Genomic DNA, 19,134 nt, shown 5'->3' with positions numbered 1-19,134 from the left:
AAAGAGACCATGGAAATCAACCGTTTGATTCTCAATTTCATACTGTGCCATACAATCAATTCTTTTTAGTCAGACTGTCTCTAGATTTACTTCTGAGCCATAGTAAAATGAGGAAGCTTTCATTAATCTTTCAGATGCTCCATATTAATGACAAGGCTCTTGCATGAACAATGTAACAGCAATTAAAAAGCCCATTAATCTGCATTACAGCTATTAAAGATGCATGTCATTAAAGGCTATGGAGTTTGATTCATTTTCGCACCCCCCCAAAAAATGGGAGCAATTATGGCCTGGCAATGCACTTTGTCATCAAATTAGGTCGGGGTTTTCCAGCAAATGGCCTCGCAGCATTTAGCTCTTCTCCTATTTTATTATTCATGACTGAAATGTGGAAGTCAAGACCTTTGAAATTACTTTACCTTCTTGTGGAGTGGAGATGCTCAATGCCTGTGAGCTCTCGGTGCAGCCTGCCCGAGAACAAGCAGTCAGGGTTACCGTGTAGCTGTGGAAGGGATGAAGTCCTATCAACACGCCTAGGATAAGCGGGGGACACAAAAGGATTATATGTTTGCCAGCTTGTATGTGTGAGAAAGGAGGAGACACATAGAGAAAACGGTACAAATATGGTGACCACAGAGAGAGAGAGACACAGAGAGAGGCAAAACCACAATGCATAGCTTTCATTTTGTTTTTGTCTTACTTACTTACTGAGTGTTGAAGACGGTAACTGTTGAGCAAAGACCTTCACTGCTGCCAAGACACCACTGACACAGTACTGGTGATTATGCTACTGAGCACCATTCCCACGTAATGCTTCATTACAGGGCCTGAGCCTCCCACAGAAACAAAAATGATTCAATTTGCTTGAATCTAGCACTTTTGGAACATATTTAACTAAGAAGCCCCATGTGCAGTTTGTTAGTAGTACACTTCAGAAAATGCTCCTCCCAAGAGGGGTTCCATTATTTCAATGGTAGGATACACCGAGACAAACTGTTTGCGTGGCAGGCAAAAAAAAAAGTATGCAAATTCACACAACAGAACAATTAGTAAATTGGATAATTATGCTTTTCTACTTCTACTTGTGAAATTATTAGTTTATTTAATTAAGACACCTGTCTCAAATGGAAGCATTGCACAGGGAGGAACTAAATTAACCTGGCTTTGCAGGCGACGTGTAAGATTTGTTCATCAATTGAAAGTTTTCATTGTCCCAAAAACACCGTTTGTCTCCTGATATAACCAAGATGATACTCTTTACATGGTGAGTCTGACGAATTAAAGACATAACAAACTCATAGTTCATGCATTTGCTCTGGTTTCTTTCACTGAGTGTTCTTAGGGCAATCTTTGATCCAAATGGTAGACTGTGATCACTCTTACAAAAAAGGTGGCCCAGTCTTTGTTATCCTTAATGACTAAGCATTCAGTAACCCAGAGAATACATTAGTGCTCCACGGAGCAATACTGGTGAGAGATGTCACCCTTTAAACTCTTTATTACCTGTGTGTATGTATTTGTTTATGTGTTTATGTGTTTGTGTGTGTGTGTGTGAATGAGTGTGTGTTTGGTTGTGTGTATTTGTGTGTGTACATACTCATGTGCATAGGTGTGTTTGTGTGTATTCATGTATGTGTGTGTATGTGTTTGGTTGTCTGTGTTTGTGTATGTAAATATCCATGTTGGTATGTGTGTTTGTACGTGTATGTGTTTGTGTGTGTGTATACATGCTTGTAAAAGCTGGAGGTCAATCTTGGCTGTCTTTTTCACCTGTTTGTATCTTGATTTCTGAGAAAAAACGTTTGCATTTACCTGTAACTTGCCAATTAGGTTAGACAGTCTGGTCAATGTGCCTCAAAATCCTCCTGTCTCTGCCTTGCCTGCACTGGGATTACAAACATGCGCTTCTGCTGAGTATCTCCCCAGCCCAACTCAAGCACAGATTTGAACAGATATGCATGCATCTTTGTCCTTCCCAACAGAGAGTTTAATGACTGGAAAGAGCTAGAAGAAAGAATGAACAAAGAAGATGAGCTGTGGCTCCCTTTTGCATCTCATCCTCACCAATGGGCCTTAGTGCTTGCTTCCAGTCTTCATTTCAGTGGCTACACAGCTCCCTGCAGTGGATCTGTTGGGAAATACCCAACCATGTGGCACCCTCTTCTCAGTTTGTGGCGAAAAGCAGCAAGACAGTAAGCTAGCATACCCTCATGCGCGCGCGCACACACACACACACACACACACACACACACACACACACACACTTTATATGTTGGCATCTTTCTAATTTTGAAACTATTTTGTGACAGAACCTCTACTTTCCCTCTATCCTGCCATTGGGACCGCCATTTGCTCTTGCATGTCCTAGTACTCATGACTTGTCTTCTGAGTTCCATATTTTCAGGAAGTTGCCTCTCATCCCACCTGAGCTAATGTAATCACACACTCACCCTTATCATATCGCAAGAGGCTACACAGCAACTTAGGCTAGGGTGCCTGGTGAATTCACAGGCCTAACCAGGCCTCAGTGCTTTAGTCTTGTCATATCTACATGAATAATAATCTCTGTTTTGAAGGAGAGGCCCCAGGAGTAGTCTATATGGTATAATAGGGTAGTATTTACCTCAAAAGTTGACTAATGAGATTTAGCAGTTCATGCACATGGAGGCCCCAGTATAGCTTTGTGTGCAATGAATGCTAGTGTAGAATAGTTTTTAGTCTAACTCATGCTATGGCTGCAACTCAGCTCCTGCCTCCATTACCTCTGAATGACTTCTGTCTTTCAAAAATAAGTCATTGTCTCTTAAAGCTAAAACCAAGGAAGCCAGGTTCATTCACTCTCTGTACGTACTGGTCGTGGGCTCTCTCTGCATCCCTGGTATCATTGGATTTCCTTGAGCTGTTTAATTTCAGACAGTTTGTTTCATTCCTTGATTGACTCTGATTCCTCCAAGGACACTTTTAAGGGCCCGCTGCTATACCAGACTGGCTCTTCAAGTCTTTTTCTTTTTCTGGATTTTGCTAATCTATCAAGCTTCATCATATGGGGAGCCCCCAAATCTCTGCAGACTTTTCATTGTCCCAGGGTTCTGGTCCTGTTTTTCCACCTGCAGGGTGAAAGTCCTCACCTGTCTTCCTAAAGGTGTGTGCCACTCAACCTCCTCAATCCACAGAAAACACCATTTCTGCATTGCTTTCGCTTTGCAGCCCTTGGGATTGGACTTGGGATGTAAGCACATTATGTAATTGTTATATTACAGACTTATACCTCTGGCTCTTTATTTCCCTATTTTTAAAAAGATTTATGTTTCTTTTAAATTATGGATTTGTACGTTTCCACACGGGGTTATGTTTACATGTGTGCAGAAGCCAGTGGATACCAGAAGAAGGCATTGGAGCCTTTGAAGATGGAGTTAAAGGCTGTTGGGAGCCATCTAACATGCAAGAGAAGTGGATGGTCTTAACCACTGATCCATGTTTCCATCCCACCCTTTATATGTGTGTGCATGAATGCAAGCACCTCCACGCCTGTGAGTGTGTGTGGAGGCCAGAAGTCACATCAAGCGTCTATCATTTTTCACCTAATTGACTGAATCAAGGTCTCTTAGTTGTACTATAAGCTTGCTGACTCTGCTAGGCTAGTTAACCAGATTGCCCTTCAGGATCCCATTCTCACCTCCTGACCACTGGGATCATGCACAGATGGAATGCTACACCTTTCTGGCATTAATCAGGGTACAGTGAGTTTGAACTCAGGTCCTCATACTTGTGTGGTAAGTTCATTACCCACTGAGCCATCTACCCATCTCCCTAGCTCCCATTTTTTCTATTTCTTAGTACCAATATCATGATACACAAATTCTAGTGTCAAAATGAAATCATCACCATACATGTGTATTGGCAATTCGAGCTTTACAATATTTTTGACTCATCTTTCTTGTTGAGAAGTACAACTCTACTGTGTCTAAAACTACTACTGCTTGCATGGCTGAATTCCAATAATACAAATAGGATGTAAGTCAGGCGCCAGAGAATGACACTTGTATTGCCATCATGAGCAAGGTATGCTGGGATATAAAGCTCATGTATGGTCACATGAATCACACGACAGAAGCAATCTCTCTTAGATGGACATCATTCGTGCAGGCATAGCAATATTGACTAAGAAAAGATACAAGTTTGCATCCTGGATGGTAATATACCATGCTTTATATATATTAGTAAGTAAGGTACCATCATCACAGAGAATCACAGATGCCTGCCCTTATACAAAATCCTTACTTGAGATATTATTTCTCCTTAAATCACAGCTGAAGTGTCATGGTGGGATTTCAGCCATTCTATCAGCATCTCAGGAAAGGTTCACATAGTCATGGGGGATCACAGGAAAGCCTGTCACTAAGCGAGCTTCAGTGCTTCTGCTAGGACTAGCTTGCTTCCAGGAAGTAAGTCTCTTTGCATATATGTTATTCTAGTTCCATTCTGCTGCTGTGACCAAAAGCTTGTCACTGGAAGAATCATTTGTCTCAACTCACAGGTCACAATCTATCATTGATGGAAGACGGGACAGAAACTCAAGGCAAAAGTTGTGGAAGAAAGCAAACTACATGCTGGATCATGCAGGTAAGATGATTGGCTAGCTTTCTTCTACAGGCAAAGGCCCTCTGCCTAGGGAATGGTGCTGCCCACAGTGGGCTGAATCCTCTTACATTAATATATCAATTAACAACCAAGACCGCCCCCATCAGACTTGCCCACAGGCCAAACTGATTTAGGTAATTCTTCCATCAAGGATTTCCTCTCAGAAGACTGTAAGTTCAGCCAAGTTGACAAGGCTAAGCTGAACATACATGTACCACGAGATTGTTCCCCTAAGCTTTCTCTTTACTTAAGGAGTTCACCACACAGCAGTGTAGTTTCCCTAAAGTCATTAAAGTATATAGACATGAGAATTTAAAAGATGCGCACTCTATTCCAGGGCTACAGAAGGCCTATTTAATTAAAGAAAACTGTGAACAATGGTCATTTTAACCTCTCAGCAAAATACTTTTTCCAGCTTTCTGCTTTGGAAGAGATGTTTACCAAATTGTGTTATATTTCCTAGAAAAGTTTAGAGACTTTAAAGACCGTGGGGAGAAACTAGATCATTCTTTCGGCCATTTATCAAAGCATTTGCCTTTCCTTTTTAAAGCAGGTGAGAAAATAATAAATACCAAGGAAGGAAGATAGAGAACAGAGAATAGGGAGCAGAGGCAGGGAGGAGAAGGGAGCTGAATTTTGGGGGTTTGCCAGCTTTGGATCCCTAGTGGGAAGTTTGCATGACTTCTCCATCACACTTTTAAAAAATGCGTTACCCTTTTCTAGGCTGGAGTGGTGAATCTTTCCTAGTTCCGAGGGGGATTTGCCCATTACATTGCATCTCTGAGATGCAAAGTGTCTTGTCAAAGTGTCTAAATAACTTTCAGAGTAAAAACTTCAGAAAGAGGCCTAGGGTGACCATTCAGTGCTTTCTCCTTTCTTGACTGGTCACCATTAAGCATGGGTCATGAGGAAGAAATGGCTGCTCATGTTGTCCTCCAGTCTGGGACACATACTTGATTCCCTTTGCTCCAGTATGGAGAATATTCCCAGACGGATTAAAGTTGATGCCTAGAAAAAGTTGTGCGATTGATAAAGAAGGCAGAACGCCTACTCTGTGACCCTAAGCTAGTAGCTCATTCCTGATCCTTAAATGAATCCCTAGAAGTCTTGCTAAGGTAAACACTTAGATTGTATTGTCTCCAGAGAAAAACATAGTGCTATCCTGAGAATTTGTCATCAGAAATTATTAATCAATGCTTTGTTTTTTGACCTCTAGCAAAGGTGATTGAGAAGATAACTTATTTTTATAAGGCTACCAGGACTACAATGATGGTAGCCATGCACAGATGCATGCAGAAGCCGAGTGTCTGCAGGCAGGTTGTATGCAGAGAGACATTTGCATGATCTGCACCAGTGAGTCTAAGTTGCCAGGAGGAGTACTGGTTTCATTTCTTTTGCTATGATGGCACACTCTGACCATAAGCAAGTTAGGGACAGGATGGCTTTATTTGGCTTCCATTTTGACGTCACAGCCCATCATTAAGAAAAATCAATGGTTGAATTCAAGACAAGAACTTGAAGGGAGACCTGTTTACTATTCTATCCAACACAATATTCTTTACAGACCTCCAACCAAACTCACTTCTCAATCAAAGAACTACAGCATGTCCCATATAGGATGGTCTTTGCTAGCTAGTTTTCAGGTCAGCTTATACTTTGCTAGAATTCTTGTATAGTCCATGACCACCTACCTAGGAATTATACTACACATAATAGGCCCAGCTGTCCAATATCAATTAACAATCAAGACAAGTCCCCAGAGTCATGCCTACAAGGCAGTCTGATCTAGGAAGTTCCTTAGTTGAGACTCTTCTACTAGATGAATTTAAGCTGTTCTGTTGATAGTTACATTCTACCAGAATAGGAGGTCTTTAAGCAAAGGGAAATTTATAAGGGACAATTACAGAAATTTGCTTGAATGTCATAGTTTTAAAAAATATGGAATAATACAGAGAAGACAGAGTTATAAAAGATTCTAGAGAAAAAAATGTGTCCACAGAGAATTAAGCTAGCTCTCTATAAAGACAAAGAAGTAGATGCCAACACTGTGAACTTTAAGTGGGTTGGGGTGGATGCCCTTGTTGGGGACAACCCTGAGAACTCCTTTCAATCTGAGAGTGTCCCATTCATCAGGCAAGCAAGTGGCCTCTCAAACTGCCTTTTAACCACAAAAGTCCGTGAAGTCAGAAAATGGCCCCAGCCATGTCAGAAAGCCTGCCAGTCTTTCTTGATAATGGAAGAAGGCACAGTGAAATAGCATTCAATAAGCATAAAGCAAGCATTATCGATGTCTTAAAAGTGTGAGTGGCCCATGAAGCTGGGGAGCGTCAGTGTGTGGACCTGAATTGCTAGCCCCAGCAGGGCCCCGACTCTCACCCTAAGCGATAATGCACTGTGCATTAATGCCTGGCATTGAGATGTCCTGACAAACCACACCAGGGGAGTTTCAAGTCAAGTACAGTCTCTGCAAAGCCCAAGATAAGGATGGGACAGGGACTTTGTTTGAGGAAAGGAAGTCTGTCCAGGTAGGGAGGAATTTAAGACCCCCTCTGTATAAGGCTCCAAATATTTTCTCTGGAGAGAATGACCCAGGAGAGCTCATGTACAGAGAAGCTGCTATGTAAATGTCCCTCGTAGTGACTCCCAGGTCAGTGACTACAGAGACCACTTCTTCACAGGGCTCCTGATGCTCTCAGCATCCTTCCTGATGATACTATGGCTGGTGGCCACACAAGCATGAGAACCTGAGTTCAAGGCCCAGCACTCCTTCAGGGACCAGAAACCTCAAATAGGCCAACTCAAGAACATATGAGGTGTGGAGGCAGACCTGGTCATTGTGGAGCTGGGGAGGTGGAGACAGGTGAGTCCTATGGGCTCAATGGCCAGCCAGTGGATCCTACTTGCTAACTCCAGGACAGTTAGAGATCCTGTGTTAACATAGACAGAACCTGAGGAAGGACAGGTGAGGTAGTCCTCTGGCCTGCACATACACATTGTACTCATACAAACACACACACACACACACACACACACACACACACACACACACACACACACGGTTTAATAAAAGATCCTTGATTCACTGAGCCAGTGAAGACTTGGCTCATCACTAATGCGCCCCTGACTGTATCTTTTGACTGACAGATGAGTATCTCCAATACTAGTTTGGAATCACCAACATCTTTCTTTCCTTCCCTCTCACCTCAAATCCTGAAGGAGGCAGAGAGGAATATGAACAGTTGGAGGCAGCCTGACTCCCTAGGAGAAAATTCTTGTGGGGCTGACATCAGCTATACAGAGTGCTGTACCACTCACGGAGCCCAAGCTCAGAGAGGCAGGAGAGCAGAGGAGGTGGCTTTGCATCTGAGATTTTACGGTTAACTTTTTTGACTAAATGTCTTCAAGTACAAATGCTCTGCCAGCAAACAAAATTGACACCAAAGCAAGATGGCAGCATCCTGGAGAAGGCCTGTGCTTCTATTTCTGTTCCTCAGCCTACTCCCTCCCCCACCCACCCCCCAGCTGCCAAGCTAGGTGTTTGGCGAGCATCCACCGTAATCTGTTCTCCTTCATTATGCTAATCTGTGGGCGGAAAGATTTCTGTCATCTTCGAATGGCTTGTACAGCAACGGTAAACACCTTGGCCTGTCTGTAATTGGACAGGTGTCTGCACTGATGTCACCCAGCTTTTAATTCAATTAAAGACCTGGCTGCTCTGCTCTCATTACCCACTCATTTCCGTTGAACATTTAGTCTGGTGGCTGAAATCTGTGCATGGCATTGTCTACCCTGAGTCTAAAGCCAGCGGACTCTCTGCAAAGATCATGCTTCCAGGGAGGTGTTTGTGTGTTAGGGGAGATAGTCAGAATGATATGGAGAATTTATTCATTCTCTTTTTCTCTATGTCTGTCTGTCTCTGTCTCTGTATGTCTCTGTGTCTCTGTGTCTCTACCTCTGTCTCTCTGTCTCTTTCTGTCTCTGTGTCTCTGTCTCTCTGTGCCTCTATCTCTCTGTCTCTCTGTCTTCTGTCTGTCTCTGTATCTCTGTCTCTCTTTGTCTGTCTCTGTGTCTGTGTCTCTGTGTCTGTCTCTGTCTCTCTGTCTCTGTCTCTCTGTCTCTGTCTCTCTGTCTCTCTGTCTCTGTCTCTCTGTCTCTGTCTATCTGTCTGTCTCTGTCTTTGTCTCTCTCTGTCTTTGTTGAACTGTCTCTGTTTCTCTCTCTCTCTCTCTCTCTCTCTTTCTCTCTCTCTCTCTCTCTCATGTCTTCTCTTTACTAGCCTAATGAGTTGTGGACACATCCCCAGCCATGCTGTCTCTCACTTCCTTTCCCTGGGGCTTTCCTCCATCTCCCGAGAACTCAGCCAAGTGCCATTCTCTGATTTATTTGCTGGCATCTCACATTTGGATCAAGAATGCGAGGGTGGGTCAGAGCAAGGCACTTATTAAGAGGCCATCTGGTAAGGGACACCACGTAGGCTGAATGGCTCATCGCTGGGGACAGAATGGAAGAGCCTGGGAAGAGGAGAAGACAAGGGGACAGCTTTTGCCTTAAGATTTCTGCCATGGTGCTGATAAATTATAATTCTCACGTGTGTATCCCAGCCAGTCCAGTGGGTGGGTTGGAGGGAGCAAATCAATCCAGCTTGCCATATTTTCTGCACAGGTCCCCTTGGAAACAAACTTCTAACACAGACATTTGAACACATTGACCCCAAGAAACTGTTTAAGGATGTTAAGTATGGGTGAAAATTGAATAGTCTAGAAGAGGCATCTGGGAATCTCCAGAGACACTCTACACTGCCCTGTTCCTAGCATGCAGGATGCCCGAGCTTCTGTTACTGCAGTTACAGTAGTGCTTTAAATATCAACAAACTGCTGAGAACACGGGGCTACTGAATGCACAGCTTTAAATGGGACATTTGCATCGCCTCTTCCAATGCTCTGGGAATTTAGTTGAAAAAGCCATTATTATATACAGTTAGTACAGGCTAATAAAACATAAAAATAAGATCATCTAGTATTTATAAAATAAAGCCAGCCTTCAATTTGCTTGAACTGTGGAGGAGCCTTGGCGCTTTCTCTTTCCTAAGCTAGTGCTTTCGAAGTGTTAAGCCCAGTGTCTTCAATACTCAATCTCTTTCAAATGAACTTTGTGGCCTAGTTTAGAACTTGTACTGGGAAGCATAGGAGATCGCACACCTTGGAACCAAGACCGAGCAGATTTTGATGTTTCCAAGTAGGAAGAATAACTATTTCTTTTATAAAATATAGGGCTTAATCCCAGACTTAGAAAATGGTTTAAGCAGCGATTTGAATTGACCTCAAAGCAATACCCATGAAGATTCTCTCAGCAGGCTTACAGCGAACATCAAATTTTAAATCAATGCCTGCTTCTCCGTAAGAGCCACAGCATCTCTGTCATCTTAATTATAAGGAAGTTTGAAGCCACAGGCTTGTGTTAACTCCTTAACTTACATAATGGACAGGTGCTAACCTCAGTGGAATGCCCCAAGAAATAATGGTCGTGACTCAGCCGGAAGGCATGGGACAGGAGGGAGCTAATGGGAAGCCATTTCTGCTGACCACTGTCCCATGAGCTGCTTCCTAGTCTGATGGAGTCACCTGTTTCTCAGAAGGGCTGTGGGTATGCAGAGAAGCAGAAGCTGCTCCTAAGCCAAGGGCACACCCGGGCTTCTGATCCTTCGTTGTTCCCACGTGACCTAAGCCTGTCCTATATGGTGAGAAAGCAAGGTCATTAAAAGCAACACTGCACTTTTAATAGCAAATACTTCATTAAAATGAACCTTAAAATGTGTTCAGAGAGTTATCCTTACTGCAACAATTTGTCTACAAAGGGTGATTTGTCTTTCAAACCAGCTGACAACACTTCTTAAAGAAGACAACAACTGACTCAGAAGTGTGCCTGTGTGTGTGTGTGTGTGTGTGTGTGTGTGTGTGTATGTATCACCTGTGTGTATCTTTCTGCATCAATCCAAATATAATACACTTATAAAAGGATGAAAGAGTAAAAAGAGATAATTTGGGGAACTTCCTTTTCTTTATCAAATATGATTGATAACCCTAATGTACTTTTATAGAGTATTATGAGCATATCTCACTGCTGATCACTGGACGGCAGAATTTAAATATTATCTTTACTTTTAACCATGGTATGTGTTATACCAAAACTGAAATCCAAAGGCTCAAAGCAAAATCTTCTTACTTTGCAGGCTCAAATGAATTGTTTAAACAAAAAACCAAAAAAAGCGGACAACCTCACAGTATCGTCTCAGTGAGTAAGTCACCCAGGCACATTACATATTTCAGGGAAACAGACCAAGCTCTTAACTCATCAACACTGCCCCGCCTAATGCGATTCTTCTGCATTACTGCAGCAGGGGCATTACATCACTTCTATTTTTACAATTTCTGTCACAGGGCTGTATTTTTGTCCTGTGCAAATCTTCAGACCAATTTCTTTCAAGATTTACATTTAAAGAAATAGTTTGTAATAAACCACAAATAAATTTATGGAGTACTATAAAGCTGGCACAGGACTTTCTCAAAATTCATCTGTGAAAAACCCGAGCGAAATGAATTCCTTTTCTCATTTCTTCCCCCATTTGCTGATGGTGGCAGAGACCACGAGTTGACCTCTTAGTATATGTTATACACCTTTTCCTCAACAAACTAAACGGTTTCCTTCCTGCTGGATAAATGGCTACCTGGTGTAATGTCAGCAGTCCCAGCAGTCCACACAACCATGTCACTGAATTTAGATCACAATGCTCACCCATGACAGACTAGTTCTTAAGATACCACTCTAACATGAATATGTGGATCATTCCCCAACTGTTCTAAGTGCTTGCCGAGTGGAATCACACAGGTGAGGTGAAGCCCAGGCAACCATTTGGGAACATGAAGACAAAGTCTTGACCCCAAGGAAGGCACTGAGTGTGGCTGGACTATGACAGCTCCCTCCACGTGGACATCTAACTCCAGAAGAGGCCGCCATTTCTGAGTTCTCTATTTTTCAAGTGAAATTAATTGAAAATGATAGATCACCCTTCAGCTCTTCTCCAAAAAACTCTTCTTCCCCTTAGTGCTTCACCATCCGTGGCTGCATCTTGGCAGCCTAGCCTAGAACACACCACATCATTTGTTGTTAGGAAATTAGTCTATGAAATCACAGATCTCATCTAGGCATGTCCCCACAGGCTTAGATACTTTTACCATCCCTGCCTCCAGCAACCTCTCATTCCCCTCTCTCTCTGAGCAGGCTCCCTTTCTCTCAAAAATACACCTTCTATTTGCACTCTTCTTTGTGACCAGAACTCCGTCATGTGCATGTGCCTCAGTTCTTACGAATTCCTCTGCTGAAGGAGGATATAGATGGTCTACATGAAGGAGCTGGTCATTCTGCTTTCTGTATTGATGTTTGTTTCTGAGGAAGCTCTGCAGAGAGTGCATAGTGGCTGCACCAGCTTTCACCCCCTAGCACCAGAGTACACAGGATGCTTCTTCTTCCATATCCTCCCTGGCATTTACTTTCTCTCTCTCTCTCTCTCTCTCTCTCTCTCTCTCTCTCTCTCTCTCTCTCCCCCTCTCTCCCTCCAATAGCCATTCTGGCAAGAGTGAGTTGGAATGTCAAATCAATTTTAGCTGGCATTTCTCCATATCTGAAGATTTCCCCACATTTTTATTGGCCATGTTATATGTCTTCTTTTAACAATTCTCTGTTGCATTCATGTGCTCATTTATTGATTGGATGATCTCTTTGTTTTTTAAATTATTTATTTTAATTCTTCATATATTCTAGATATTGGCCCCAATAGATGTATAGCTATTAACTATTAGTTGTATGGTTTTTTTTAAATCAATGAATATTTGTCTGGTCTCTATGCATGTCATCATAATACTGTAGTGCAAATGCATGATTTGTGGATTTCATTATGAAGTAAATATTTTAAAGCCAATCTTTAGAACCTTTCCATCTACCATTATTATTATTATTTTGCCATGGAGAAAATATGAATTAAACTCTAAGTATCTGTTCAAACCAGGACCAGCTCTGTATGTAATTTCATAATAAAGTTCTTGAGAACAATAACTATGTTCAAACTCTACTAAGGAAGAGTAGTTCAAGCCTTAGCACTACTGAGCCTGATGCAATACACAATATTAACTTCACATTAACTAAGGATTAGTAGCAGACACTCCATAATTTATCCATATAAAAATTATTACACAAAACCTAAAAATGAGTGTATAATACAATGCTCAATGCTTTCTCTTGAAGAGCTTATCATGTAATGAGGAAATAAGATTCATGGATGTGGGCCTGTGTACCAGAGGCTCTGGCCTGGCCTGGTGTGAGAGTTCTGGCAAAGGGAAACAAGTGCGGGCAGGGAGTGGAGGTCGCTTCTGCCCTTCTTCTGCTGTGATTGGTTCCACCTCAGTCTCTCTGGTCTTTCAGGTTACTTGGCTACTCCGTGCAGCCTGTGCTGAGTCAGATGAAGCTGGGCTGACTAAAGGCCACCTAGCCAGTGAGGAGTGTCAGGCTGCATATCGGGAGAGCAGACCTCTTCCCAAGTGTTACAACTCTTAGGACAGAAGGCTGTGATGATGGAGTAGTTCTCGCACACCTTTTATTCCCTGGATAAGATTTATATACCGTTTTGAGGATGATTCAGGGTTTGGCAGCAGGTACTTCTCATTGGCTTGGACTGAGAGCCTGCCGAAACCTTATTTGCATGTGGGAGAGCTTGGTGCAGCTACTATGTGATTGATGCAGCATACCTCTCTGCAAGGGGGTTGTGGGAGACTGTAGCTATGTGACAAGAGCCAGGTGTCCAGGAGACATGCCTGAACTCCTTCTGTCCCATGCAGGTGGAAATCACCACCCACAGGGGCTCCGGGGTTCCAGACCTTTGTTCCACCTGGGACCAGGCTGGACCCCACATATGTCCAGAGAATGGCCATGTAGAAACCATAGCATAAACATCTGCAGTTGAACAGGAAAAAAAAATCACATCATATTGAACTAGAGAGATCCAACACAACTCTCAGGTAAATATAATGTATACTGTTTGAAATTTAAATATAGAATATACATAGGCTCACATTTACATATATCCACTGCAGTGGTTTCAATATGAATGCCCCCCAGTAGGCTTATACATTTAGATGTTTCATTATTAGGGAGGTGTACTATTAGGGTATGTAGTATTGAAGGAAGTGTGTTAGTGGGGGTGAGCTTTGAGATTTCAAATGCCTAAGCAAGGCCCAGTGTATTCCCCTCTTCCTGTTGTCTGCCAATTCAGAGACAGAACACACTAGGCTTCTTCTCAAATACCAAGTCTGCCTGCAGGATGCCATGTTTCCTACCATGATGATAATGGACGAAACCTCTGAACCTGTTAGCCAGCCCCAAGTGACTGTTTTGTTTTATGAGAGTTGCCATGGACATGGTGGCTCTTAGTAGCAATAGAAACCCTAACTAAGATACCCACTTATGCAGTATCTTATACAGTATAGAATAAAGTCTACTTGATCAAATGATAGTTGGATTTAAATCCAAGTCAGTCCCAAAACAGGAGTAATATGATTTAAAGCCTGCCCACTATACTGTTCTTCAAGTACAGAATGTTTGGTTTTGGGTATGCATCCAACCTTTCCTCACTCTGTGATCCTTCAGGGCCCTTTAACCCCTCATTTTCTTTGAAGGTATCCTACTAGTAAGTTTTCCTTTTTTATCAGTAGACGGAAAACCCTAAAAGAGCTCACCCATTCTTTCCGGTTAACAGGAAGGGACAGTTTCAGGAGTGGACGCCATCCTTTGCCTATGGCTTTACCTATGTGCTTTCTCCAAATTCAAAGGGCACAGACAAACATCTATGCTTTTAGCACGTGTGGGTAAAGCGTTGCTGAGCCAGCCAATCACTGCACTTGCCTGAATTTGCTCTGAAGCTAATGGGCATTATAAACTTTAGATTTATTTTTTTTCATTTTCCATATAATTAGCAGCATGAGTTCTACTTGGCACCTCGGGGTGGGGAGTGCACTGATTAGACATTCTGAGTTACACCTTGTCCCAACCAATAACTCTACAATACAACCCCCACACCTAAGTTTCAGGGAATAGCATAGAATAGGAGGAGGAGAGGCTCTAAGAGCCAGAGGAACAGGACAGAGATAGAGGGATAGTGTCTTCTATGTGTAACAGGAAAGATGAACCCATGAAATCTCAACAGTATGGCTGTAGGCAAGATCTGAACCATGGCAACGCCGGCTGACATGCCAATATAGGTGGGAAAAATCTCACAAGGCCACAGGCCAAGAGGAAAGGCTATCTATGGACATTAGCAGTTGCCAAGAGAGGAGCAATCTCTGTGGACAAGGACCCTGATAGGTTATTCATTCCCAAGTACTCATCCTTAAACACAAATACATTTAAGCAACACTAAGCACCTCAGCAGATTAAATTTATAAATATTATATATAAATATACATGAATATTTTAAAAAAATAAGAAGAGGCCATGAACTTGAGAAGACATGAGAGGGCTGCAAGATGAGTCGGAGACCAGAGAGAGTTGCAATAAAAAGAAATGATGTAAATACAGTACTCTTACATAAAATTCTAAAAAAAATAAATTAGAAATAAAGGGTATACATCCCTAAATTTAATTTTAAATTAAAAATAAAAGAGAAATTCATAATTGCGCATCCCATGTCTAAGTGAATAGAGATCTGTACCCCAGCATCATCCCCAGGAAATCCTCCTTGCACTGTGAGCTCTTGGCAACCCGGTACCCACCCTCACTGCCTTTCCCTGTGAGTCCTGGGATTTTCCTCGTGGCAGAACTAATGCAGTCAGCACGTGGGGAAGGAGGAGTGTGGGTGATTTGGCTGGTGAAAAGGGCCAACCAAAGGAGCATGTCTCTATGCTATAGTTTATTTTGGGTGGTCCATGAATCCCACGCAAAAGTACAAACCAGGAAAATAAGCGAAGTGCAGAATTTAAAGTCCCAGCACAGGATCCTATGAGAGGGGCTGCCTTTGTTTCAGAAGCCATTTGGGAATCACCCAATAAGATAGTTGAATCATTAACTGTCACTCAAAACTACTCAAGAGGGAATAAAAGTTTATATATTTCCAGGTAGTCACTACCCTGCTCCACCCCACCCTGCTTCCCCACACCAGAAGTAAACTCAACTGCATTGACCAGAACTAGTTCTAGCAAGAAAAGCTATTACCAATTGTATTATACATTGAAATCTCTTATTTTTCTACAAAGATGTAGATTTGGTTGTTAACATCTAAAATATTATTGTTGTTGTTGTTGAATAGTAAATAATAGTAAATAATTATTCTGGGAGAATAATAATTACTTAGTGGTAAAGGGAAGGAACATAGCCCTTAGATTTTGGAGCAATGTAATACCACAAGACTATTAAGAAAGTGATTCTTGTTTAGCAATTACAGCCTTAACAGGATGCCAGGTGCTCTGCTAATTATACTGATAATTAAGTTCATGTGCTCAAAAAGCACAAGAAAAAAAAACCTATATATGTGCATATCTTTGGATCCACTCATTCTTGGTATGCTTTCAGATCAGGTTCTGTACCTCTCTCTGCTCAGCCTCAGTCAGAGGGGAAAGGGCTGGACTGTAGCTGCATCTTGGCATGTTAACAGGGCCAAAAGGGAAAATCCACAGAAGCTACAGAGAGCTAATTGGAGCCCTTTGTAACAAGTCTACAGAAATAAGGAGCGACTGCAGCAGAGCTTTTTACCCGGAGGCTCAGGTGGAGGAGGTGAACTCTGAACTCTGGCCTTGGGAGGGTATGGAGTCTAGCCCCTGTGGCCCAAAGGGGCCCATTTGCTCCTAAGTGGGTCTATTAACCCCTGGACTCTCCACTGCTGGTGGGATTATCCTCACTGAATCCTCTAGTGGCCAATATCCACCAGGCGAATATTCGACTACTGAGTTCTGCTATTCTGCTTGTCTAGTTCTTCCTGTTGATATATGGGTTTAAGCACTTGCTCCTCTTCTAACCTCTGCCTTCATGTGAGTCTGGCCAAGAAGTCCAACACCCACTGTGCTTGATTGTCTTGCTAACTGTTAACTTTGAATAGTATTTTGTTATCTACACTTATACATTATATGAAAGAAAATCATCATGTATTTCTTTACATTCTGAATCTTCAAGTTTCAAAAGGGGGGGGGGGAATTATCCCCAGGATTTCAGGATGAAACTGAAATTCAGTAATGATGTCAAATTTCTCCTCTAAACCCCATTTCACCATGCTAGATGGACAAGACAATTATTCAGTCTAAAGCTCTAATACACAGGCTCAATTCCAAAGCCATTAAACCAGATACTCCACAATTAGAAGTCTCTTCACTAGGAAGCCACACTTTATGAGAAGCCAAAAACAGTGACACATGCTTATAAACATCTCAAATACAAGAGGGAAAGAGAACTTTGCTATATATATCAGAGAGGGCCAGGAAACCCGAATCCCCAGTAAATGAGCAATGGCTCTGGCTCTTGGTACCCTACTTCACCAAACCTTGGAGGGAAGGAGCTGAGCTAGTGAGATTGCTGTGATGGCAAAGCAAGTTTCCCTCAGTAGACCTGTCTTCCACCCATGAGAGTCTTCATTGACCCCAACTCTGAGCAGGAAAACAGAAATCTACTTAGTTTTCCTAGGGATGGGGCTACTGAATTGTAGGTTCTTGGTTATGCATTCATTCAGCAGATGGAGACACCATGCCTGTCCCAGTGAGGAAAGCATGGCAGTAGACTGGCTTCTGTCACCAAGGAAAGGGGAAGTTCACGTGGCTTCCCACAGAGCACAGAAGGGGACAGAAGGGGATTAGGCTGTAACTCTTCAAAGGTCTGCTTTCAGAGGGTATCTCCATCAGATAGGCTCTTTATGGCAGAAAGCCAAGATCGTCCAAAACAGCACCACCATCTGGGGCAGCAAGTGTTCAAGCAAATGAGCCTTCTGGGGGCAGGGCAGGGGGTGGAGCTCATTTCACACCTAACCCAGAATGTCTGTATTATCTCAAAAGCACTACTTGAGTGCAACTAATGAGTTTGGTGTCTATGAATCAAGGGACAAGTTAAATGGTAAGCAGACACTTAGATGGCAATCAAAAATATTGAGATAGGAGGAAGTAAGAGCTAGCAAAGTAAGAAAGTGAAGAAGTCGAACTTTAAAGACTGAAACCAAAGAATTAAAAGCCAATTAAAAGCCAATGAACAGAATCCAAAGACATGAAACCAAATCAAAACCACAAAACAATTATAAGACAACAACCTAGAACTCAAAACCTTTAATTCAGAGACCTGCAACTATGGTCGAACATTTATTTCCTTCTAATTCTAAGCAAATTCTTAGCAAAGTACTTTATAGGAGGAGTTCATTTTTACCTTTGCAACACTTATGTAAATGAAGGTTCCATACTCCATCAAGATGGAAACCTTTGGCTCAGGGATGCCACTTTAAACTTGTCTGGGGCATTGTGATAAATCATTGGCAAAAGTGGGCTCTGAGCACAGATTGGTTTAACACAACTTCTGAACAACTAAAATAAGGCAGGGGGAGGGGGGCTGTGAAGAAAGAGTTAAGCTGAGAACTTGCTATTTCTTATAAAAAGTAATGATTATATACATAAGGCTGAATTTTTCACAGACAAAAGACCCAAATCTGTGGAGTAAAAAAAGAGCTCATTATAAAATGAAAAAATAATTAATGAAAGGAAACGAACTCATTTTCTGAAAAAAAAAAAAAAAAACAAAAAACTTTTCAACTTAATTGTTAAAGAATCCCGTATTGGGCAATAAATCTAAACAGCCTATATTTGTCCAGTATCAGCATTATTTTATTCAAATAAATGTGACTCTAAAAGGCAAAATTAATGAAAATATTAAATCGCAACCAAAGTCACTTCAGTTATGCCAAAGAAAAGTTATTCTCCTGATTGACAAGGGGACTTGCTGTGTGACAGGGGCTGCTCCACTAAGTGACCTACTGCTACCCTTCTGCCAAGTCTGCTCAACTTTGCCCCACCCCCACCCCCACCCCCAGCCCTGGAATCTGCTCTGCTCTCCCTCACAGCACTTTCTAGGGTTTGTTTTCTTTACTCTGGTGTTCTTTGCCTTAGACAATTACCAAGGTTACTTTGATGGTGCCCACTGCATACCTCCATTACTGTTTCTGTATTAGCAAAACTCTCTAGCAGACTTGAAGTTATCTCTATTGCTGACAATTCCATCTGCACCTGGCCTTGCCTGCCCATCAGAGCTCTCAGCAGCACACACACATCTTTTGGAACCAAGTCAATGGGTCTTCAGTCTATACTGGCAGAAATAGAAAGTGAGAGAAAGAAAGGGCTAGAGAAATGGCTCAATTGCTGAAGCACTTGCCATGCAAGCATGGACCTGACTTTGAATCCCCTACATCTTGTTCCAGAGGATTAAAAT

General features: G+C 42.2%; 1 protein-coding gene across 2 annotated transcripts in view; it reads right to left on the bottom strand.

Annotated features, from left to right (window-relative positions):
* Ush2a (usherin) overlaps positions 1 to 19,134 on the bottom strand; it is a 702,660-nt gene that overhangs the window by 388,787 nt on the left and 294,739 nt on the right. For both annotated transcript variants that reach the window (NM_021408.3, XM_017319869.1), the window contains one exon: positions 420 to 533. In NM_021408.3, the coding sequence (NP_067383.3) occupies positions 420 to 533 (114 nt within the window). The remainder of the gene's footprint in view (positions 1 to 419; positions 534 to 19,134) is intronic.

Source organism: Mus musculus, chromosome 1 (genome assembly GCF_000001635.26).
Source record: "Mus musculus strain C57BL/6J chromosome 1, GRCm38.p6 C57BL/6J".
Taxonomy (NCBI): Eukaryota; Metazoa; Chordata; class Mammalia; order Rodentia; family Muridae; genus Mus; species Mus musculus.
Note: the sequence above shows the minus strand (reverse complement) of the source record. Positions and strands in the feature narration are given on the sequence as shown.